At 45.4% G+C, this 25461-nt stretch overlaps 2 protein-coding genes and 1 pseudogene across 3 annotated transcripts; 2 read left to right on the forward strand and 1 right to left on the reverse strand.

Annotated features, from left to right (window-relative positions):
* Window positions 1-760: 760 nt before the first annotated feature.
* LOC121559254 lies at window positions 761-10258 on the reverse strand (annotated as a pseudogene).
* A 1789-nt stretch (window positions 10259-12047) lies between these two features.
* On the forward strand, window positions 12048-16402 carry poglut1 (protein O-glucosyltransferase 1). The gene is made up of 10 exons (XM_041872545.2): window positions 12048-12155; window positions 13127-13223; window positions 13368-13511; window positions 13876-14011; window positions 14197-14318; window positions 14417-14576; window positions 14705-14763; window positions 15234-15401; window positions 15554-15610; window positions 15758-16402. Exons 1-10 carry the CDS (start codon window positions 12080-12082, stop codon window positions 15912-15914), a joined length of 1176 nt encoding a protein of 391 aa, XP_041728479.2. The 5' UTR covers window positions 12048-12079; the 3' UTR covers window positions 15915-16402.
* A 2855-nt stretch (window positions 16403-19257) lies between these two features.
* timmdc1 (translocase of inner mitochondrial membrane domain containing 1) lies at window positions 19258-24817 on the forward strand. 2 transcript variants are annotated; one of them, XM_041872546.2, is made up of 8 exons: window positions 19258-19324; window positions 20048-20352; window positions 20605-20770; window positions 20950-21038; window positions 21162-21229; window positions 22956-23034; window positions 24189-24299; window positions 24386-24817. In XM_041872546.2, the coding sequence occupies exons 2-8, from the start codon at window positions 20084-20086 to the stop codon at window positions 24534-24536; spliced, it is 933 nt and encodes a 310-aa protein (XP_041728480.2). In that variant the 5' UTR covers window positions 19258-19324; window positions 20048-20083; the 3' UTR covers window positions 24537-24817. The 2 variants fall into 2 exon arrangements, with proteins under 2 accessions (XP_041728480.2, XP_045081460.1); XM_045225525.1 differs by lacking the exon at window positions 19258-19324 and adding an exon at window positions 19334-19820.
* Window positions 24818-25461: the final 644 nt, after the last annotated feature.

Genomic DNA, 25461 nt, shown 5'->3' on the forward strand with positions numbered 1-25461 from the left:
CCGGTTCCCTTGGGGCAGGGAGAACATGCAGTGATTTGTCCTGTCGCCTGCGGATACAACCTCTTAGCTCCTCCACCACATCCCTTCAGCCATAGCATGGCATGTTTATGTATCGTGCCATAATCCAGACATACTGTCTGCATACCACAGCATATGAGTAGCTGGAGGGAGGTGATTTTAACTGAATCTCTCATATTCATTTATGCCCAGTAACACTGATTCACCCAGAGTGTGTGTGTGTGTACATTAAAAGTGTGTGCGGTTGCAGTTGTGGGGTGGGTTGCCTGTGCCTGTGCCTGTGCCTGTGCTTCCCACCCTGCATTAGAAGGACTAACGATGTTGCATTATTCAGAACAGTTTGAATAATTCATAGTGAGAAGTGTACAGCCAGAGAGGATGCTGGTCGGGACTCTGGCTGGCAGTGTGAGAGTTGACCTCAGTAATGACAGAGGCCTGAAGCATAAACACACTCACACTCACACTCTCTCTCACACACACACACTCACACACACTCTTACATGTAGACATAGACACACACGTACACGCCAGTGGAGACTGGTGTGGGAGAAGCTATAGGAGGACAGGCTCATTGTAATGGCTGGAATGGAATAAATGGAACTGAGTCAAACGTGGTTTCTATATATTTGATCTGTTTGATACTATTCCATTCCAGCCATTACAATGAGCCCGTCCTCCTATAGCTCCTCCCACCAGCCTCCACTGGTACACACGCATCACACGCATACACACACCCAAGACCTTTAGGTTACATTACATTTATTCACACAGTATCACATAATTATACAATCAAGTATTTATTGAATCAAGAACACAACCTGGACTAAGAACCTTTACTTTTACAATCATCTGCCATAAAGAAGCTTTTATTTAGAAAATGTACAAAGTTATTCTATGATGGACTAGTGTTACAGTTTTATTTCACAGTCTAATTAAGTATTTACCTGCTATGGTCTGAGAAATTGCATGTTAACAATTGGTTATTATAGTGCTTCTAGTACAAAGAACTGAACACTACAGATAACTACCTGGTATCAAGTAGTAAATGCTATACATGTACTTATTTAAATAAATCCCAAAGAAACCAAGCGTTTACTATTCGATAATTCTCATGCAACTACCATATTTACCCTACAATTTCCATGAAAATACAAGATAAATACCAGACTGTTCAATAAAACATAACCCATGCAATCTCTGTTAGACTGCAGGTTAGTCACTGTCATCATTGCCATCATCGTCTCCATGATCATCGTGATGGTCACTATGGTGCCTATCCTCCCTGTCAACCCCGTCATAATCATAGTCATCCTTCACATCATCGTCATCCTCAGTGTTGACCTTCCCAGACAGCACGTCTTCTATCCAGTCCTCCAGTTCCTCAGCCGTGGGCAGGTCTTCGTCATTGGACATGTCCAGCCAGATACTGTCCGCCTGCCACAGTGGGGGTCAAAGTTCAACCACTCGCCACCTCATCCAATTAGATTTGTCTTCAGCTCAAGAGGTCATACAGATTCTATTCTAATGAGATGTCCAGAGATGTTATCTTACCATTACGTTGAATCAACAGGTGGAACACAATTTAAGTTAAAGGAGAGCTCAACTTACGTCTGTCACGTTCACAACTCCAATCTGAGGCTTAAACAGGTTCACCTTGAAGGTCTTCTCCCAGTATGTGGTCAGCTGGATCGGGGAGACAGACACAAAGCATTGGTGCAGTTTATAAAGCTGAACAATTAACTCACACCAAATGAAATATGTCTTCATATGTAATGGTGTGTGTGGGGTCAGAGGTCATACCAGTGGGAAGTCATCAGGGTCAATCCACACTATACTGAGCTCAGGGTTGTTGGTGTTGTCTCTGGCCACATCTTTCAGGATCTCTAGGAACTCATAACCATCTGGAGAAATCACAGATGGACAGCTTAGAGATATTTGTACACACCCATTTGTGTCCTTACCCATGTACTGCATTAAATATAGAATCCGCATTATGGGAAACATCGCCACTGTCCGCCCCAGCACCTTGGTTATTGTTTTTTTTGTGGACAAAATGGAGGAGAGGTGTGTCGAGAAAATTGCAGTACATATTCTGCTGTTCTATCTGTTGTTTCACCATTAAGGATTCCAGCTTTAAAAATTAGAAAATAAAGATCAACAAACCAGGGTCTTCCTCCTCAGCAAAGGCTACAATGTGGATCCCATCCAGGTCATCCTCCTGGGAAAGGGACATTGAATGAGTAAAGGGTACACATATAATACTACCAGTATAATTCCCTATTCTCAGGGAGAGGTACAGTAATACTGTAGGTAACTCACCCATGTCTCAAACATGTCCTCCGCACGCAACTTTCTCAGAGTCGCCCTGTAGAAGACAGACCACAGCCACACAACATTTCAAGAATATCCAACAGTAAACTGGGTCATCCATATGAGATCAGGAATATTAACAGTGATGATATGAAAAATGACTGGATTCTAATGATCCATCTGCACCAATGGGAGAAGTTAAAACCACAGAACTGAAGGGTCGCACACATCGCACCAAATGTGGATGTTCTGTTCGTCGACCGATCGTTCAGTGATGTCTGACTGCCGACATTTTCACGCGATTCTACATGTAAAATCGGTTTCAAGTACTCTCGGCAGGCAAATGTTATTGGTGTGTTCGAGCCCTAAAATAAAATTATACTTTTTATGGTTACCTTTTGTGTTGGTGGACAAACTCCACTATCTCCATCTCTGAGAGTTGCCTGCCAGGGAGGATGGCTGGTTCCTCCATGAAGGGCTCATAGAAATTCACCTCGTTCATCTTCAGAGAGAGGTGCTTCGCCGTCTGCATCACAACACACATACTTAGCTATCACTGATGTTGTGTAGAAACTGACCTAGATATTGCCTACACACACATGTTTGACTTGATTCAGGTTTGTGGAGTGTACTGTACTTACAGCTTTGTCGAATGTGGCGAAGAACTTGATATAGGGCTGAAACCGCTCTGAGGCCTCCTGGAATGCCTTGTAGTCTGATAGAATGGAAGAAGAAGAGGAGGGAGAGAAAGAAAGAGATTACAGTTTGGCAGGGTTGCATTCAAAACTCATCTTCCTTCAGAAAGCTATGTGATCAGGAAAACAAGGGTTGACATTCAATTTCAATTCCCCAGCGTAATCTCTCTCCCACCTCCTCAGTAACAGAACCATTTTACAACCAGCTTCTGAGGCGCCAGGCTATCCTCTCAATAAGCCCTAAGGTCACGGCCATAGGACCTACAATCTTCTCTCCGAAATAGGATTTTTCTTAATAAAAGCCGCATCATGCCTCTGTCAAATATGAGGAGATTTTTATCTTCCCTTCTCTCGCTTCTCCTTTTCTTCTTTGGAGCAGCGCTGTCTATAATTGCTCTCGACCTATTAGACAGAGAACTAGAAGCTATTAAAAGCCTCTCAGGAGGCAAGAAGGAGTGTAGATCAGCCCAGAACAAAGTGTCTTTTTAGCAGCTGGCTTAATGGCTATTTGCCTCTATTAGGTCCCATGTGGAGTAGTGAGCCTCTGGGGAGTATAGGGCAGGAACAGCAGGGAGACTTTAAGGGGGCTGAGTTTGGACAGCTGAAGTATGAAACCACACTGAGACGAGTGCACCTTAAAGCAAGGGACAATTTCTCACTCCCAACTGTTTTTCACGCACTTCACTTGTTTGACACGTGTGAACAGGCCATCCCATAACACATGCTTTGGCATACACAGACTCACATGAGTCCTCTCCCTTGAAGTAACCAATGAGGCGGATGTCTTCTTCCATCCTCTCGAAGGCCCTCAGTTCCATAGGGGTTACTGATGAGCTCCACTGGGTCCTCCAACACCTAGGGGGCAGAGCAGCACAACAGCATGGTCATTCATTAACACAGTGGGAGAGAGTGGGCTGTGATGAGTGAGTGGCCTTGAAATACAGAAAAGTTGCCACTTGTATTAGGCAAAAAGCATTGCTTGTACTGTACATGAGCAACACAAGTTTACTCCTTGCGTTTATCTTTTATTAATTCATCAGGTTTGCTCTCTACTAGCTTCAAACTTTACACCACTAGCTATATTTACTAATTACAACATCCCTTCAAACACTAACTCTGTTTATTTTCCCAGGAAAGACAAGTGGGAAGAGGACTTACAGTGTTCTCCTGCTGAGCCGTGCGTTACATTGCATCATTTACATATCATCTAATGAGGCAGAAGCTGTTCATTTATTATAACATGATGAGCTAAGAAGTCTTCTCCCCCTGTGGTTCTGTCCCTCTTACACTGGAGGAAGAGACACTTCCCTCTTCCCTCTCTCTTCTACCTCCCACCTCCCTCTTCCCTCTCTCTCCCACCTCCCTTCTTCCCTCTCTCTCCCACCTCCCTCTTCCCTCTCTCCCACCTCCCTCTCCATCTCCTCCCTCTTCCCTCTCTCTCCCACCTCCCTCTTCCCTCTCTCTCCCACCTCCCTCTTCCCTCTCTCTCCCACCTCCCTCTCTCTCTCTCCCACCTCCCTCTTCTCTTCCCTCTCTCTCCCACCTCCCTCTTCCCTCTCTCCCACCTCCATCTCTCACTCTCTCTCCCACCTCCCTCTCCCTCTCTCTCCCACCTCCCTCTTCCCTCTCTCTCCCACCTCCAGCTCTCCCTCTCTCTCCCACCTCCCTCTTCCCTCTCTCTCCCACCTCCCTCTTCCCTCTCTCCCATCACCTTCTCTCGCTCTCTCTCCCACCTCCCTCTTCCCTCTCTCTCCCACCTCCCTCTTCCCTCTCTCTCCCACCTCCCTCTTCCCTCTCTCTCCCACCTCCCGCTCTCCCTCTCTCTCCCACCTCCCTCTCTCCCAACTCCCACCTCCCTCTTCCCTCTCTCTCCCACCTCCCACCCCTTTGTTTCCTACTCACATCCAGCAGGAATTCCACAAGGGTGTCTGCCGAGAATTCCCCGTCAAACTCGATCACACGGTCGTCCTTGAAGATGTACAGACTGCCCTCCTCCTCCAAACCTGAGGGCCCAGATGAAAGGGGGTGTCACGCCCTGGCTCTGGGGACTCTTAGAAGTTGAGCCAGGGTGTGTAGTGTCTATGTTGTATGTTCTATGTTCATGTTCTAGTTCATGTGTTTCTATGTTGGCCGGGGTGGTTCCCAATCAGAGGCAGCTGTTGCTTGTTGTCTCTGATTGCGAACCATACTTAGGCAGCCTGTTTTGCACTTGTCATTTGTGGGATCTTGTTCCGTAAGGTTTGTTTTGGTGTTTAACCTAGGACTTCACGTATCGTTTTGTTATTTGTGTATAGTACTCATTAAAAGATGTACGCATATCACGCTGCGCCTTGGTCCGTTACTTACGACGATCGTGACAGAAGATCCCACCAATACAGGACCAAGCAGCGTGTTCAGGAGCAAACACCGGGAAAAGAACTGGAGAAGTTGGCGATGTCCCAGGTGGGCGAATGGTGGTCTTGGGAGGACATGTTTGCGGGAAAAGGGCCATGGGCAAAAGTTAAAGCCCTGGCGAGAGAGGAGGTACGGCGCCAACCGTGCCGTCGTCAAACAGGCGAGAGGCAACCCCAATACATTTTTTTGGGGGGGGCACACGGCATGGACGACGGGGATGCTGGAGGCAGCTACAGGACGTATCGGTGAAATAGGAGAGGAGGCCACCAGGTTACGGGGGCTATTGGTCATGAGGGAGGAGCTACTGGAGGCGATAAGGGAGAAGGAGAGAGTAGAGGCACGGCGAGAGGAACTGGTTAGGCAGCAGAGGGAGCGGGGGTTTATGAGGAAACCCAGTCCCGCTCCTCGCACCAAGCAAGTGGTGTGTGTCACCAGTCCGGTCCGGCCCGTTCCTGCTCCCCGCACTAAGTTAGTGGTGCGTGTTCCCAGTCCGGCCCGGCCCGTTCCTGCTCCTCGCACTAAGCCAGTGGTGCATGTTCCCAGTCCGGCCCGGCCCGTTCCTGCTCCCCGCACTAAGTTAGTGGTGCGTGTACCCAGTACGGCCCAACCCGTTCCTGCTCCCCGCACTAAGCCAGTGGTGCGTGTTCCCAGTCCGGCCCGACCCGTTCCTGCTCCCCGCACTAAGTTAGTGGTGCGTGTTCCCAGTACGGCCCAGCCCGTTCCTGCTCCCCGCACTAAGTTAGTGGTGCGTGTTCCCAGTACGGCCCAACCCGTTCCTGCTCCCCGCACTAAGCTAGTGGTGCGTGTTCCCAGTCTGGCCCGACCCGTTCCTGCTCCCCGCACTAAGTTAGTGGTGCGTGTTCCCAGTACGGCCCAACCCGTTCCTGCTCCCCGCACTAAGTTAGTGGTGCGTGTTCCCAGTACGGCCCAACCCATTCCTGCTCCCCGCACTAAGTTAGTGGTGCGTGTTCCCAGTACGGCCCGACCCATTCCTGCTCCCCGCACCAAGCCAATGGTGCGCGTCGCCAGCCCGGTCCGGCCTGTGCCTGCTCCCCGCACCAAGCCAATGGTGCGCGTCGCCAGCCCCGTCCGGCCCGTTCCTGCTCCCCGCACCAAGCCAGTGGTGCGCGTCGCCAGCCCGGTCCGGCCCGTTCCTGCTCCCCGCACCAAGCCAGTGGTGCGCGTCGTCAGCCCGGTCCGGCCCGTTCCTGCTCCCCGCACCAAGCCAGTGGTGCGCGTCGCCAGCCCGGTCCGGCCCGTTCCTGCTCCCCGCACCAAGCCAGTGGTGCGCGTCACCAGCCCGGTCCGGCCCGTTCCTGCTCCCCGCACCAAGCCAGTGGTGCAGCGTCGTCAGCCCGGTCCGGCCTGTTCCTGCACCAAGCCAGTGGTGCGCGTCGCCAGCCCGGTCCGGCCTGTTCCTGCTCCCCGCACCAAGCCAGTGGTGCGCGTCGTTAGTCCGGCACGGTCCGTGCCTGTTCCACCGGTGCCTGGTCCGGCACCGGTCAGCTGCTCCACACCGGAGCCAAAGCAATCCGCTCCACCGATGTCCAGTCCAGCTCCAGCCAGCGGGGCCAGACCACACCAGGGGCGCTACGGGGGGGTAGCGAGAGAGTGGTGGTCACGCCCGGAGATGGATCCGCCTCCGAGGCGGAATGCCCACCCGGCCCCTCCCCTGTTGTGTTTGGTTGGCGCGGTCGCAGTCCGCGCCTTTGGGGGGGGGGGGGGTACTGTCACGCCCTGGCTCTGGGGACTCTTAGAAGTTGAGCCAGGGTGTGTAGTGTCTATGTTGTATGTTCTATGTTCATGTTCTAGTTCATGTGTTTCTATGTTGGCCGGGGTGGTTCCCAATCAGAGGCAGCTGTTGCTTTTTGTCTCTGATTGGGGACCATACTTAGGCAGCCTGTTTTGCACTTGTCATTTGTGGGATCTTGTTCCGTAAGGTTTGTTTTGGTGTTTAACCTAGGACTTCACGTATCGTTTTGTTGTTTTGTTATTTGTGTATAGTACTCATTAAAAGATGTACGCATATCACGCTGCGCCTTGGTCTGCTTCTTATGACGATCGTGACAGGGGGATTCAGGAAGCATTGGTGACTGGGCGCCAACTGGAAAACAAGCCTAGACAAATACCTATTTTGTAGAGGTTATGGCATTTTGATATTTTTGATGTGACCAGGGGTTTGCCTGACCATGTGACCTGACCAGGAAACACTCTGGGACCTATATATGACAAATGAGGACGTACCCAGTTTCTTGGCCACTTTAGCATCCTTCTGGGAGTCGACCATCCCAAAGCCAATGTCCTTGTCCTCCAGGACCTGTGCAGTCAGCTGAGGATTTAACAAGACACAACATTTATTATCAGCCAACTTGGTATTTCAACAATGTGTTGTTTGGGGTGTTGTGGGCTCTTATTTCTTTATGATCCACCTCAATCATTAGAACAATTCTGCATTGCAGTAGTCCACTGTGGGAAATATAAATATATAACCTGCTTTCAAACTCAACTTCCTCTCTCTCTGATGCTTGGTATTTGGGCTGGCAACCGCAGCCAGTGCTGTCTTTGTCAATATGGCTTTGATCACCAAGGTTCTAGAGGAGAGCACCCTGTGGACTGACTGTGGGAGAAACTCCTTTGTAAGTGTCAGCACTGTTTACTGCTCAGAAAACACTTCCTCAGAGAGGAACAAAGGCCTCTAAACTACTACTGCACTGCAGAGGGGTAAAGGGGAGTTCGACTCAGGTCATTTTGTTGTGACTGGGGTGGGTACTTCTAACTTATCGAAAAACTGATATTTGCGAATAGTTAAGCTACTGTTTACTATGCATTTATACTGTCACAAGAAGCAATGGAGCCTCTTTGATTAGCTAGTTCATGTATTCTGAGCCAATTAAGTAGTTATAAGCTATAATTATAGGCTGACCTAGAATCCTGGGACATTGGGGTAATCAACATGGGAATATACATAATCATCACATCCTGAATGTATGATACTGCTCTGTTCTACAAGAGAAACCAGGTAATGCTCTCTCTAAAACTACCCATCAACCTTTGACAAATGACAGCAATATAACCTATAGAGTTCACTCTTTAGGTCAGGGGTGTCAAACTCATTCCACGGAGGGCCGAGTGTCTGCAGGTTTTTGGTTTTCCTTTCAATTAAGACCTAGACAACCAGGTGAGGGGAGTTCCTTACTAATTAGTGACCTTAACTCATCAATCAAGTACAAGGGTGGAGCGAAAACCCGCAGACACTCGGCCCTCTGTGGAATGAGTTTGACACGTGCATCAAGTATGGAAAACGGAAATAAGATATTATTCTAGTTTTAGTCTGTTCTTTCTCATGACATGTTGTGACAGATAAGCTTCAGTGTAAGTGACAGAAAGTTATGTGTGATTGAGGTGCTTTGACTAATCTCTGACATCAAATCTTTGTTTTACAAAGGCTTCTGATTGGTCATATAGCAGCTGTCCAGGCACATAACTTATTTCTGCTGTAACTCTTGTCCACACAGTGTCCAGCAATCCTCATTTCAAATGTCCTGGTAGCGCATAAAGATGTCAACACTATTTATGATGTCACCGGAGTTGAAGTGACAGACAGTTAACTTCAGTGAGTGAAGCCATGTAAATCAACCAGCTTAAATGTGATGGAAAGACGATGCTGACCTTGGGAACAAACAGGTGCTTTTACAAAGACGTATCTAAGGAACTAGGATGTGTAGTATATCTGCCATGTCAATTATCAAATTAAATGTTTAAGTTCACTGTGATTACCATTAAGCCTTAAAGCTCTACATGTCCATATGTCCCCATCTTCATCTGTTAAAATGACCTTTTGTCTGTGCTCTACACATTTTGTCTTGGGGTCGAATAATAATCCCATAATCCTATTCACAACCTTGTTGACCTTGCTTACCAAGAAACATCTACTATCCGGGATCCTTGGGACGTCCCTACCCAAAACTCTAACCCTAACCTTAACCCCTACCCTAACCCTAACCCTTACCTAACCCTAACCCTAATCTTAATCCTTACCTTAACCATTTTCAATTTCAACAACAATGGGGAATGGACGTCCCAAGGATCCCAGATAGCACTGACCCTCAGACAAGGAACGTTGGCCCCTGTTGGCTGCCCAATAGCATCTGCACATCCCTGCACTACTTTTCCCCCCTCTCTCTCCTCCACTCTCACCTCGTCTCCTCTTCCCCCTCTTACCTCCAGCACAAGCTCAGTCATCTGAAGCTGCTTCTGCCTGCCTTTGTGAGCTGGCTGCGGTTCATGGTAGAGTAGGCACAGCATGTCAAACCTCTTCAGAGCCTTCTTGTAGTTGCGTTCATTGATGTGCAGAACGCGGTCCTTCCCGTCAAAGCTGGGGAACTCCAGTCCTTGCTCTGCAGAGCACAGGGAGGCCAAGTACAGACAGGGCAACAGGGACAGCCAGAGGAGCTGCATGCTTCTTAGAGGGAAATGCCTACTAATGGACAATGAGTAGGAACTGGAAGAAGCAGAGGAAACTATACAGAACTATAACCCTTGAGACTTCAATGGATAGTAGCCAGTACTAGCCACCAATTGGCACCAGTAAAAGAAGCAGAAAAATAAGGTTTGAAAATATCAAGCAAGCATAGAATTGTTGTTCACCCCTAAAGTCTCCAGCTCTGGTTGTATTCTTCCTCTCTCTCTTCCTCACTCTCTCTAGTTCTCTTTCTGCCTCTCTCTCTCTTTCCCTTCCTCGTTCTCTCTCTTTCCTTCTCTCTCTCTTTCTTGCCTGCCTCTCACTCTGTGGTTGAAAAATAAGCCCCCAAAAGTGAATCCAGGGAGCTTTGGCAGAGTGGAACGTGGCCCCCTCTCTATCACACTTCCAGGGCCCTTTTTATGAGGCCAGTTGTTTCTGGGCTTAAAATAACTGGTGGGCTACAGAAAAGAGGACAGCTAGATAGATAGGAGAACCCCAGGGGGGTTTGACTGTCTCTCTATCAGTGCCTGACATGATGAAACATCTCTCTAGCTGTCAGGGGAATAGCCAAGGAGTTGGGATGTGGGGTGGAGGAGAGAAGTGGATCTAGAGTGAGAGGGTTCGCCATTATGTTTGGAATGTGTGTTTTCAGTCATGTGAAGTGATGTTCCAGCATGCATGTTATCCTAATACAGTAGAGTGTTTAAAGAATAACAGGTAAAGCCTGTCATCTACAATGTGAAGGAAATGTAATCATTGCCCTCACACAAGCCACTGTTTGTCCTTAGGAAGCCACAGTGTGTTTAGATAACATTCCAGTCCTTGTACTCCAGTGTCATATACCAAATGGCAAGGAGTGGAATGATATCTTAACAGACTGGTACCCAGACTAACAGTGTGTTACCATGGTGCAGATGAGCATACTGAATACTGATTTGTTCATTGTGTAATGTAGCTCCAAGGCTAGGTAGAGAGGGCCAAAATAACACTTACAATGCCATTGAAGTTTACATATGTCATATGTCTGTGTCCTTTATTTTTCAAGGGGACCAACAGCATTGAACGAGGCTGTGTACATAACTGTGATTGAATGTGTTTGTGTGATCAAATTCAAATCTAATGAGCAGCAGATTGGGGCCTCTTTACATTGAAACAAAAATAAGCAATTTACAGAACCAACCTTGACTCAGGTCTAGATGTAACATAGTAAAAGGAAATCTGTCTACCGCCATTTAGTATGATGTGTTACGTTTCTCAAGGGTGCTGCTCATTTCCCTCCTGTACTCCCTGTTAACCCATGACTGCATGGCCAAGCACGACTCCAACACCATCATTAAGTTTGCCGACGACACAACAGTGTAACAGGGAGTTACAAGTAGTTGCAAAGTAGCTAAAAAGTAGTAAGTATTTGCAAAATTGCTAATTAGCTAAAATGCTAATGTTATCCGTGATGAGATTAGGGGAAATATTTGAATTTGAGCAACCAGGAAAAAGAGGAGCGATTTCTGCATAGTGCAACTTTAAAGCCATTTCCTGGTTGTTAAAATTATAATTGTTCGTCTAATTTCAGTTTATGTAACAAAACAAGCAGTAATTGTGTAGAGAATCATTGTACTATCTAAATCGTTAAGTTGTACAAAACCGAAAGTAAAAGATGAGAATGAGAAGCCTAGAAATAACTCACAGAACAGATCTACCGCTTACTATACTTGCATTCAAGATTTATAACTCACGTTTCTAGGTAAATTTGGTCAGGTCGCCCAAAAAGTTACATATTGTAGCTTTAAGTAAACTGTTTTATGTAACTATACCAAACGTAACGTATCATACTAATTTGGGTTACGTTTACTAATGCTAAAGTTAGCTAGGTGGCTAACATTAGCTAGTCCTCTGTAGATCAATTGGTAGAGCATGGTGCTTGTAACGCCAGGGTAGTGGGTTCGATCCCCGGGACCACCCATACGTAAAAATGTATGCACACATGACTGTAAGTTGCTTTGGATAAAAGCGTCTGCTAAATGGCATATTATTACTATGTTACATCTAGTCTATGAGAACAGGCTGACAGAACACACAAGTGCGCAAACGGTCCCAATATTACCGTATAGAGACGTCCATACCTGTAATTACGGTAAGTGTTTTCAGACCAAACTAGAGGCTGACCGAGCATCAGTCATAGCTAACTGTGTGAGCGAAGAAAATGAAGCTGCCTTGGCTCGTGATGCCTCTTCTAACTTTACAGTTTTGTGGAGTTGATTTCAGCGTGGCCGGATCAGGTAACAATAAAGATATGGAATATGTAAATTTGTGTTGTGCTGGACTGAAATTGCATGACCGAATGAATCTCAGGAGTTCCCATTCATCCTAACTAGCTAGACCAGTTAACGTTCGCTAACAAACTAGCTAGCAAGTAGAACCAACTCATTCCATGCAAAATAATTTTTTTGGGCAGAAATCTTAGCACAATATTGGATACAGATTTTTCCAAATGCACTCCATTCAAGAAGAAGCAATTTGACTGTGTGGCTCACATTGTAACTTTAGCTAAGGTTAGTTAATGCAATGCAACAGGTCTGTTAGTTGTAGTAACGTTAGTTCGGATCACCCTAACCTTTCCCAGCCTGGTCTCATAGACTATACGTAACATACTAAATATAAATCCGGCGTACCAAATTAGTAAATTACAGTATGTTACGTTTGGTATGGTTACATAAGACAGAAAGTTACTTAAGGCAAAAACGAAAGGAGTGTTGGCGTATAACGCAAACGTCGAGCAACCCAAAGGTTGTGTGTTAGAATCTCATCATGGACAATTTTAGCTAATTAGCAACTTTGCAACTACTTACTACTTTTTAGCTACTTTAACCCTAATCCCTAACCGCTAGCTAAAGTTAACCACCTAGCTAAAGTTAGCCACCTAGCTAACGTTAGCCACAACAAATTGGAATACGTAACATTTCATATGACTTGCAATTCGTAACATATCATATGAATTGTAATTCGTAACATATCATACGAAATTAAGCATCTCAGATTGATGTACAGAATAATACGAAATGCTCTGAGACCAGGTTGCCTTGTCTCTTTTAAATACTAGTGTGCAGCTTATCCTGTATTTACAACCCAAGGCAGTGTGTAAGTAGCCTTTGCCACAGGCTTTCAGTGTGTAAGCAATCTTGCACATTGATCTGTATTTCAGTAGTCCAGGAAGAGCATGCTCTTTGCCTAACAAGCTCTGTTTTATTAGGTAATGGTGACAGGTGGCAGATATACCTTGAAAAGATCACCAAAGCCACACAACAATACAAGCCTTGCAGCCCAAACAACTGCAGTTGCCATCTCAGGTAATGCTTGCAGGAGAACCGATGTTGCTCCCTATGAAAACAGTATTGCTATACAAAAGGCTTTCAGCTTTTTAACAAAAAGCCATTGGTTGCCTTGTTAGAGCAGATCTTTAATTCTCTCTCCATTGTCCTCAATCCATCCAGTGTCTTGAATGATGACTTACGACCTTTCAGAGGGGGAGTGTCTGAGGAGCTCATGGCGGATACGCTTCGTCGTGGCGTGGGCACCCATTACCAAATTATTAATGGTAAACTGTATCGGGAACAGAACTGTATGTTCCCAGCCAGGTGAGGAAACAAAACAATCTGTGTACACCAGTGGAGGCTGGTGGGAGGAGCTATAGGAGGACGGGCTCATTGTAATGGCTGGAATGGAATAAATGGAACGGTATCAAACACATCACACATATGGAAACCACATTAATTCCATTCCAGCCATTACAATGAGTCTCTGTACACTCTGAGTTTGTGTGTGCAAGTGTTTCTTATCAAGCTTAGAAATCGGACCCTGGTTTTGTATGATAAATGTGGTCCATTAATTAGTGGTCGATCATTTAGTAACATTTATTATCTTTAGGCCTATATCAGTAGCGAGCTAGTTAATATGCTACAGTCATCCTGTCTCATCTGTCTGTCTCTCTGGTTGGTTTAGGTGTAGTGGGGTGGAGCACTTCATCCTGCAGGTGATTGACAAGTTGCCAGACGTGGAGATGGTGGTGAACGTGCGGGACTACCCTCAGGTGCCAGGCTGGGTGCAGCCTATCCTGCCTGTCCTGTCTTTCAGTAAGGTCAGCTCTGCGACCATGCATGTCCTCATCACACACACAACAGTGTTGCTTGTTTCTGTTATTTAGAAAAATGTTTTTACTTTTGTAAATTAGAGATATTTGTTGGATGTAGTAAAAGAGACTTGTCCAATGTGATGGCATTTGTTAGTGTAAAATGAAAGTGTGTTTGTGTTGTGTGCATTTAGACTGCTAACTACCAGGACATAATGTATCCTGCCTGGACGTTTTGGGAGGGGGGCCCGGCGGTATGGCCCATATATCCCACTGGACTAGGACGATGGGACCTCATGAGGGACGACCTTAAAAAGTAGGTTTGACCTCCTTGTGGTGCAAGGAAACTTTAGTATTTTATTTATGCTACCAGATAATTTTCTCTGTTATTCACGAACACTCTGTTTGTGTTAGATCGGCAGCACAGTGGCCCTGGAATAGGAAAGAGTCCAGAGGATTCTTCAGAGGCTCCAGGACTAGTCCTGAGCGGGACCCCCTGGTCCTTCTGTCCAGAGAGGCTCCAGACCTGGTGGATGCTGAGTACACCAAGAACCAGGCCTGGAAGTCTGAGAAGGTCCGTCTGGAACTACCAATGCAAATGTCTGTGTGACAGTGGCTTGAAGGCACTGAGAGCAGCGGCTATATTTGTCAACAGCAATATCAACAACAACAACTGTTCAATATCCTCTTATTTTTTCTTAGGACACGCTAGGTAGACCACCAGCTAAGGAGATTCCCCTGGTGGAGCACTGCCAATACAAGTAAGAACAAGATGTTATGGTGGAATTGCATTGAGCTTGGTTTTGTTTTACATCAAGTACATAGATGTGACTTCACTCTCTGAGGCTCACTGCCATTTTCCAGGTTAGCCTGGATAAAATTAGGCTAAAGTTTTTAGCTTCAGATATTTTTAGATTGACTGAGAAAACATGGCCCTGGTTTTCATGAGTTGAGAGGGAAACTTCCGTTACCTGTTTCAAAGATGAGTTAATTAAGCCCTGGTTATTTATCTTAAACCTTCAGCTATGGTATAAAACACTACAGGTGTGCATTGTCAGCTTCAGATACATTTGCACGTGAGGCCAGGGCTCCAAATCATTAACTCACCATTGTGGCCCCACCAGTTGCAGACTACAAATTACCAAGGACAGGGTTAACTTTTTCCTTACCCTGTACACACTGTGATTTCCACCACAATGACTACCTCATCATCTGACCTCTAACCCCTCAGGTACCTGTTCAACTTCCGGGGCGTGGCGGCCAGCTTCCGCCTCAAGCACCTGTTCCTGTGTGGCTCTCTGGTCTTCCATGTTGGGGAGGAGTGGCTGGAATTCTTCTATCCCCAGCTGCTGCCCTGGGTACACTACATTCCTGTCAAACAGGACCTCTCTGACCTCAGGTGACCTCTCTGGCTTGGCTGTGTATCATAACTGTTCACCTGTTCAACTGTCGACTTGCTCCATGGGTAGTGTAGTGGAATATGTGGGTTTTCTATTATCTGAATGTGCTCTATTATATCTATAGTGATGTCCTCCTTTTCTGTCTTTCCAGGGAACTGCTACAGTTTGTGAAAGAAAACGATGACGTCGCTCAAGAGACTGCCGTTAGGTAACAAGCTGGGATATGAACTAGAAAAAATGGCTATAGTTAATGTAACCAGTCTGTCTTCTTTCTCACAGCTTGTACAGCAGCATGCTAAATAATCAGACTATTGATATTGTTGATTTTTGTTAGTTGACTAATCTCTGCCTCCAGGGGTCAGCGGTTCATCCTGGACCACCTGAGGATGGAGGACGTGTCGTGTTACTGGGAGAGACTCCTCACTGAGTTTGGTGGGCTGCTCAAGTACAAACTCCAGAGGAAGACTAACTACAATCAGGTCATCCACAAGCATGGGAGGACAGAACTGTGACAGAGTCAGGGGGTCACTCTGTATGGAATATATGGAGGCAGCTCCAGTCCATAGATAGCTGCAGATTGATATTTGTTCACACTGCTTATTAATGTCCCTATTGCTGGTCTTAGAATGAGGAATTACTGGTCTTCACATTTAGGCTGTGGTCTCCCCATAGATTCTCCATAGGGTTAGATGTAATGGAGTACCTTTTAATGTATTGTGTTATAGAAGATTTAGGAGCTGAAAAACGCTAGGAGAAGAAAGTGGCTATTTGGGATTGAAATTGCCATTGGGATTAGCACACAGAAAGAGTAGCATACTTTATATGTTGCTTCTATTGCACAGTTTACAGTTTGTATTTAGCAGACCTGGGTTCAAATAATGTTTAGGGTATTAGAATTACTTTCAAATATATTTGGAAGTAATTATTTCAATATTTTTTTATTTGAAAAGACAAGTAGTTGAATATTGGTAAGTAAAAATACCAAAATACACTGACTCAAATACACTCCCATGCATTATATATATTTTTTTGAAATAAGTATTTGAAAAATACAGTACTTTCAAATAGTAGGCTATTTATAGGAAATTATTTGAAAATACTTTTCAAATAATTCCAATAGAAGTAGTTTCGGGCCACATTATTTGAAAATGTTCTCTGTATTTAAATACACATTATGTATTTGAACCCAGGCCTGGTATTTAGTCTTTCCATGCTCAAAATATCTGCGACTTTATGCCTTGAAAGGAACTTAGGGTAGAGGATTTAGGAAGAGCTTGATAGCGTTTGCCATCAACTGATTTCCGCTATCTCACCCCACACTGAAATTGTGTGGAAAATCAATGAAATTGGTTGATTCTGGGAAATTATACCTAAAAGGCCATTTTCCATCTGCTTTCCCTTACTGCCCTCTAGTGTGTGACAGAAGACCTGTATGCTGCTCAGGAGTTGATAGATCTATTCCATTTTATTGCCAGTGGTCCATTCAACTATAAACACAACCAAAACACTCATCTCACCTCAGTGTTGCCTCTGTTTAAGAAGAACAATACACTACCATTGCTATATACTGTAGAGATACAATGAAGCTTGAAACAATAGATATTAACCAATAGATAACTACACTCAAACCAAGTGCCAACAGAACGTTTTTCATTCATGTAGAATGACATGTTGTCAAACCCACTGTCATTACACTACTTTAATTGGACCTGCCTTGGAAAAGGAGTATAAGCCACAATGGTACTGAAATGTTGAATATGTTCTAGTATTCCTATTGTAGAATGTATGTGTTAGTTCTCTGACTCTACAGCTGTGGCATCCACGTACAGTGAGGCAAAAATGTATTTGATCCCCTGCTGATTTTGTACGTTTGCCCACTGACAAAGACATGATCAGTCTATAATTTCAATGGTAGGTTTATTTGAACAGTGAGAGACAGAATAACAACAAAAATCCAGAAAAACGCATGTCAAAAATGTTATAAATGGATTAGCATTTTAATTAAGGAAATAAGTATTTGACCCCTCTGCAAAACATGACTTAGTACTTGGTGGCAAAACCCTTCTTGGCAATCAGAGGTCAGATGTTTCTTGTAGTTGGCCACCAGGTGTGCACACATCTCAGGAGGGATTTTGTCCCACTCCTCTTTGCAGATCTTCTCCAAGTCATTAATATTTTGAGGCTGACGTTTGGCAACTCGAACCTTCAGCTCCCTCCACAGATTTTCTATGGGCTTAAGGTCTGGAGACTGGCTAGGCCACTCCAGGACCTTAATGTGCTTCTTCTTGAGCCACTCCTTTGTTGCCTTGGCCGTGTGTTTTGGGTCATTGTCATGCTGGAATACCCATCCACGACCCATTTTCAATGCCCTGGCTGAGGGAAGGAGGTTCTTACCCAAGATTTGATGGTACATGGCCCCGTCCATTGTCCCTTTGATGCGGTGAAGTTGTCCTGTCCCCTTAGTAGAAAAACATCCCCAAAGCATAAGGTTTCCACCTCCATGTTTGACGGTGGGGATGGTGTTCTTGGGAGTCATAGGCAGCATTCCTCCTCCTCCAAACACGGCTTGTTGAGTTGATGCCAAAGAGCTCGATTTTGATCTCATCTGACCACAAGACTTCCACCCAGTCCTCCTCTGAATCATTCAGATGTTCATTGGCAAACTTCAAACGGCCCTGTATATGTGCTTTCTTGAGCAAGGGGACCTTGCTGGCGCTGCAGGATTTCAGTCCTTCGCGGCGTAGTGTGTTACCAATTGTTTTCGTGGTGACTATGGTCCCAGCTGCCTTGAGATCATTGACAAGATCCTCCCGTGTAGATCTGGGCTGATTCCTCACCGTTCTCATGATCATTGCAACTCCACGAGGTGAGATCTTGCATGGAGCCCCAGGCCGAAGGAGATTGACAGTTATTTTGTGTTTCTTCCATTTGCGAATAATCGCACCAACTGTTGTCACCTTCTCACCAAGCAGCTTGCCGATGGTCATTCCAGCCTTGTGTAGGTCTACAATCTTGTCCCTGACATCCTTGGAGAGCTCTTTGGTCTTGGCCATGGTGGAGAGTTTGGAATCTGATTGATTGATTGATTGCTTCTGTGGACAGGTGTCTTTTATACAGGTAACAAACTGAGATTAGGAGCACTCCCTTTAAGAGTGTGCTCCTAATCTCAGCTCGTTACCTGTATAAAAGACACCTGGGAGCCAGAAATCTTTCTGATTGAGAGGGGGTCAAATACTTATTTCCCCTCATTAAAATGCAAATCAATTTATAACATTTTTGACATGCGTTTTTCTGGATTTTTTGTTGTTGTTATTCTGTCTCTCACTGTTCAAATAAACCTACCATTAAAATTATAAACTGATCATTTCTTTGTCAGTGGGCAAACTTACAAAATCAGCAGGGGATCAAATACTTTTTTCCCTCACTGTATGTAAGGTACTGTGTGCTGTGTATTGTCTTGACCAACAAAGTAAGAGGTACAATGCCAAAAAACTATGTTCAGCTTGTGGTCAAAACATATGACATGATCTTCATGGTTAGTCAGAGTATTTTATGCACAGAGATTGTACTATCATGGGCAGGTTGATTCACCTGCACAATCGGTGGAATAGTTTTGATTTATCTGTTGGGCTTTAATTCTTTGAGTAATTGATGCTCTTTTTGGCTTGAAACAATGATAGAGTTGTGATATGATGCAATAACAGCTTTTTGTCAAAATGTTTTGTTTCCTTACATTTTGCATTTTTATATCTAATGTATAATTTTTTACCTCGAATAAACCATTCAAATCTCAAGTAAATTCAGAATGGTCTCCCATCAATGTGTATGTTTGGTCCTCCACCTGAAGGGGGTGCTCTCCAACTAGAAAGCTTCAATTTACTAGCTAGCAGTTCAGCGGTGTGCGGGTGGAAGTCAGAAGCAGGTAGGAAAGACGAACTACAAGGACATTTCAGATTAAATAGCTAAATACTCAGTAAACAATTTAACGGTTCAAACGCAGTCTGCGATATAACTATGCTTAGTTACGTTAGACAAATAATAGACTGCTGAACAAGTTAGCTAACACAGCTAGCTAGCATGATGAAGCTCTCTTTGCTTCTTCGCATGGACGGAACAAGATGCGTTGAGAACGTGAAGTTATGATAAAGACATGTACCGTCTTTGGTAACCGTGTCACCTCACGTGCTCCATTTGAATGCAAACGTAACATTGTATCGATTGTCGTTCAGTCTGCTTCATATGATAGCTATATATGTGGTCATCTTTATCTTGGGTGGTGTTGACCCAAATGTCATAACAGCTGATTGAAGCTAGGCTGATCATTTCCAGCCAGTGTAGACAGTATTTATCAATGTTCCAGCAAGTGTTAAAGTTCCATAACAATAAATACCAACCCTCGAAATGTATAGTAATGTACAGTAGGTATTCTATTTTAGAATATTGCACACACTACTTCATACAGTACATAATATGCATATATCAACAATGTCTATGCCATGTCAGATGGGGTATTAAAACAGCTGTTGCACTGTGTATGTATTTTGACCATTTGCTCTCTATTCCTCTGCCCAACGGGCATTTATTTAGGAGAAGGATTAGCTGTAACATAAGTGTAACATCCTAGCTCCTGGCCATGTGTTCTCAGATCCAGCATCCAGCTCCCATTGCTGGTGAAGCGTTCATGATGCATCCTCCTGAACGGCCTGGGGCGTCCCCAGCCCCGTGTCAGCAGGCAGCCTCGGCCCCCCAGGGCACCCTCTGCACCGGACCACTGCGGGGTCTCCTCCAGCTAGCCATGCCCTCCCTGGGCCTCCTCCTCCCCAGGGTCCATGCAGCTGTCAGTGTGGCGCCTGCCCCGGTACAGATCCCCTCCCCCCTACCCAGCCTCGTGGGCAAGCCAGAGTTCCCAGACACTGGATGGGACCGCATTAAGGATCTCTTCGACAGGGAGTAAGTTATGACCGTGATGCCTCTCTCCTATTGTCTGTGGCTTAGCCGAGTAAACCCATCACCACCGGGGAGCGCTCCCCATTGCTTACCTGTTCACCGGATGAGTTTTCTAGCCTGCACTTAGTTTAGAAGGTTCCAGACTTCTAGTGTCGCATAACCATCCTTGCCTTACTGGGCTTCATACATTGGCTGTCTAAAAATGCTCTGTTTGATTTTAAAGCTTGTTTATACACCCCTTCCCTGTGCTCCCAGTGAAATGCAGAAGTATCCAGAGGAGGTCTCTAGCGTGGTGAAGAGTACCTTAGCTGCCGCCTTGGCGGGCATGATCTACGGAGGGCTGCCCGCCGCCCGGCACGCCAGGGAGAGGTTCATCAAGCTCCACCAGGCTGAGATATACCATAGCCGAGTGGAAGCGGTGGTGAGTGTCTGCGGTTGTGAATTAACAGCAGGCCACTACATACATACATGCAATATGATGTCAATGCTTTTGTAAAAGTTTTCCCAAGTGCAGCGAAAGCACATTGTGTCTGTCCGTCTAATTCGGTTTATTTATGTTTGTGTTGATGGAGGCTCTGTGTTGTTGTTGTTCTCCTCCAGCGTTCTGCCCATAACGCAGCCATCCGGGGCTTTGTGAGGTACGGCTGGAGGTGGAGCTGGAGAGTAGCAGCCTTCGTCACATTATTCAAGTAAGCAATGACTACATGACTATTCAGTATGGGACTCTTTCCTATGTGGCCACTATGTTAGTTTGTTCTCCTGTGCTGAATGACATTGGTTGATTCTCTCGCTCTCTCTGTGTGTTCTGTCAGCACTGTGAGCACAGGCCTGTCTGTGTACAGAGACAAGTATACCCACAGCCACTACGCAGCAGCAGGAGGTGAGTTACTTCAACACCCAAATGGAGAGGATGCCTCAATGTATTATACACACTCACACTTATTCAACTACTTTATTGGAATAATTCATTGTGATTTAGGAAAATGTCATTATGATAATGTTTTAGTATAAATGGGTCCTAGTGAAATAATTTTTGATATGAACTGTTAATTATGATATCATTTATTTGATAAGAAAACGCTGATTATGATTATACTTTTCCTACAGTGCCTTCAGAAAGTATTACATTTTACACACAATACCCCATAATGAATAATTTTTTTTAGAAATTTTAGCAAAGTTGTTGAAAATGAAAAACAGATATCTCATTTACATAAGTATTCACACCCCTTTGCTATGACACTCCAAATTGAGCTCAGGTGCATCCAATTTCCTTTGATCGTCCTTGAGATGTCGCTACATCTTGATTGGAGTCCACCTGTGGCCAATTCAATTGTTTGGACATGATTTAGAAAGAAACACACCTGTCTATATAAAGTCCTACAGTTGACAGTGCATGTCAGAGCAGAAACTATACCATGAAGTCCAAAGAACTGGCCGTAGATCTCCAAGATAGAATTGTGATGAGGCATATATCTGGGGAAGAGGCATATATCTGGGGAAGGGTATAAAACTATTTCTAGAGTGTTGAACGTTTCCAAGAGCACTGTGATCTCCATCATTGGGAAATTGAAAAACTATGGAACTACCGTCCGACCAAACTGAGCAACCGGACAAGAAGAACCTTGGTCAGGGAGGTGACCAAAAACCCAATGACAGAACTACAGAGTTCCTTGGCTGAGATGGGTGAACCTGCCAGAAGGACAACAGTCTTTACAGCACTTCACCCATCTGGGCTTTGTGGGACAGTGGCCAGACAGAAGCCACTCCTGAGAAAAAGCACGACAGCACTCCTGGAGTTTGCAAAAAGGCGCGTGAACGACTCTGAGCATAAAGCAAAAGATTATGTGGTCTGAACTCTTTGGCCTGAATGCAAAACGCTATGTCTGGAGAAAACCAGGCACAGCTCATCACCCATCTAACACCATCCCTACCGTGAAGCGTGGTGGCAGCATCATGCTATGGGGATGCTTTTCAGCGGCAGGGACTGGTAAGGATAGAGGGAACAATGAATGGAGACAAATACAGGCAAATTCTTAATGACAACCTTCTTCAGTGCAAATGAACTTAGACTGGGGCAAAGATTTATGTTCCAACAGGACAATGACCCCAAGCATACAGCCAACGCAACCCTGGAATGGCTTCAGAACAAGACTGTAAAAGTCCTTGAGTGGCCCAGACTTGAATCCCATTGAAAATATGTGGAAATACACTGCCGCTCCCCATCTAACTTAACAGAGCTTGAGAAAATCCTCAAATCCAGATGTGCAAAGCTGATACAGACATAGCCAAGATGACTCTAAGCTGTAATCGCCACCAAAGGTGCTTCTACAAAGGATTGACTCAGGGGTGTGAATACTTATGTAAATGAGACATTTCTGTATTTCATTTTCAATAAATTTGCTAATTTCTAAAAACATGTTTTCACTTTGTCATTATGGGGCATTGTGTGTAGATGGTTTAGAGTTTTTTTAAATTTTGAATTCAGGCTGTAACACAACAAAATGTGGAATAAGTCAAGGGGTATGAATACTTTCTGAAGGCACTGTAAGTGTGATATTGTAAATATGTGAGTATGACATTCCTGCCTGTGTGGGTTTGAGCAGCTGTGACAGGAGGCCTATTCAGGCTGAACCTGGGTCTCGGGGGACTGGTGGCAGGCACGGCCATAGGAGCAACCATGGGGTGAGATATGAGGGTTTTCAGTGGAAAAATAACGGGCTGGTTTTGAACAAATTGGCTACCTGGACTAATAGTGTTAACTGTGGAGAAACGGTTTGGGGGAGCCAGATAGTCCGGGCTTGCCCTGCAGTTTGGTAAAATATGAACTATGAAGCCTGAAGGATGTGAGAAGCAAGTCTCTGGCTGCCAGCTGCACACCCTCCCTGTAACCCCTCTGCTTCCCAGCTGCACCCTTGCCTCCTCTCCCCCTCCCCAACCCTCCAGCCCCCCTCCCTCCCCCTAGCCATGCGCTGGGTGCCAGAGGGACTCATGTGCGCTGCAGAGGGCTGTGTTCTGGGCGGTAGAGCAGGGAGGGAGGCCAAGGCAGCAGCTGCCCCTCTATTTTTACCACCCCATTGTTACGCCAGCGTTTCATCTCCATCCATCTCCCTCTTCCTCTGCTGCACTAGTCTCTTCACTCCTCTCCTCTTGTCTCCTCCCTCCTTTTCCTCTCCTGCCTCTCTTCCACCCTTCCATGTCTGTCACATTCTTTGATTTGTATGTATATCTAATGTGTCAGTGAAGGTTTTAGTGTAGTAATGGACTGGGTGTACGTGATCCAACATCCAAGCCATGTTGCTGTGTCTCCAGAGCGAAGCAGAGCTCTGTCCATGTCTGCCTCAGTGCCCAGCCACCTGGACCGTGTGTTTGATGTGTGCAAACAGCCCCAGGAGCACCCACAGTCTCAGCCAGGTGCGGGGGGGGTGAAAGCAGGCAGCTAATCAGATAACACATCATGCTCCAAATGTCTGCCCTCTACCTCCTTCATAGTTCTCTCCTGACACATGGATGAGGTGATGGGGGCGGGGCGGGTTACTAAGTGAGTGACAGCCACCACAGCTCTTCATGCTAAACTGAGTTTAGGGGGGTTGGAATGAGAGCTGTAGTCGATAAAGGGAACCTGGATAGATTAAACCCTGATTGATACTCATGAGTGAAACAATTAAATGCTCAGAGAGGCAGCAACATGGCGTCCAGCTCTGAAGTTGGCCAAACTCTCTGTATTGTTTAACAGTCAGAGGATTACTGAGAGTGACAGCCACAGTGACAGAATTTCATGTGACTCAGAACGTTTGAATGAAGGTGATGTCAGCTCGGCTCATGTCATCTCTTTTCAGGGTGCCGGCTGGAGCTCTGATCATCGCCATGCAGGGATTGGCGGGAGAAACGGTCCGGGAGAGGAGGAGGAGGGAGCGCAGAGAGCTGTATGAACTAAAACTGGCAGAATGGTACATTCCATGGGCATCAAAACACACACACACACACACACTTTATTACTCCCAAGTATTCACTCACTTTTTCCTACGCCTTCAAGGAGTGCCCGTTTGCAGTTGACGGATGACCTGATTGGTGATTTGAACAGCGGTGGGCGGACCCAGGATGTAGACAAGGACGTACAGAAGATCCAGGAGCTGCTCAGTTTACCACGGAACGAGGGCGTGGCCCAGGACTCTGACAGCCAATGACAGCAGCTGAAAATATTCTAACTGATACCAATCATAGCTGTCCTCACAGACGGACAATGGTGGGTGGGACTTTCCTCACCCCCGAGGACATACTGGTTTCTTTTGATGTTGACTACTCTATTCTGTTTACTTCTGTTGAATGGAAAAGAGGACCTAGTTATTCGCTCAACAAATATGTATTGATGCTGAATTATGATTTATACTGTAAATGTAATTGCTTTGTCTGGATCTTTTAAATGATTTCCAACGTATATATTTAATATAAAACGGCAATAATGACACAGTATCTTCAAGTCACTGCATTACAGTCATGACTGTGTGTGCAAAGGACATGAGGCTGAGAGCCAGTGGGACTGAAGTTGTGGTCCCATTATTCAGAAGAACTCTGAGGAAAAGCGCTACATTTTTGTCATTTAGAAGAGGCTTTTATCCAGAGCAACTTACAGGAGCAATTAGGGTTATGTCTTGCTCAAGGGCACATCGACAGATTTTTCACTTAGTCAGCTCGGGATTCAAACCAGCGACCTTTCGGTTACTGTCCCAATGCTCTTAACCACTAAGCTACCTGCTGCCCAGTGTGTAGGTTAAGACACAATCACATTACCATTATGTTCAGATAAATTATCAAGCAACTGACCGCTGGGCAATTCCACGTTAATGATACTGAGACTCAAATGTTTCACTTCAAAATGTATGCCAAACAAAAACCAATGATTGCAAAGTTAAACAAACCATCAAGGACGACTTTTAACAATTTCCATCTAACATTTTACAAAAACACATTTACTTGAACACTGCAAAGTTTGGTGACAGAAGGACAGTTTGTGCCAAACTTTGCATCTGCACTGTTCAAGTAAATGCATTTATGTTCAATTTAAAACATTTAAAAGTGAAAAATCTGAGTCTCAGCATCATTCTGTTACCA

Source organism: Coregonus clupeaformis, chromosome 16 (genome assembly GCF_020615455.1).
Source record: "Coregonus clupeaformis isolate EN_2021a chromosome 16, ASM2061545v1, whole genome shotgun sequence".
Lineage (NCBI taxonomy): Eukaryota > Metazoa > Chordata > Actinopteri > Salmoniformes > Salmonidae > Coregonus > Coregonus clupeaformis.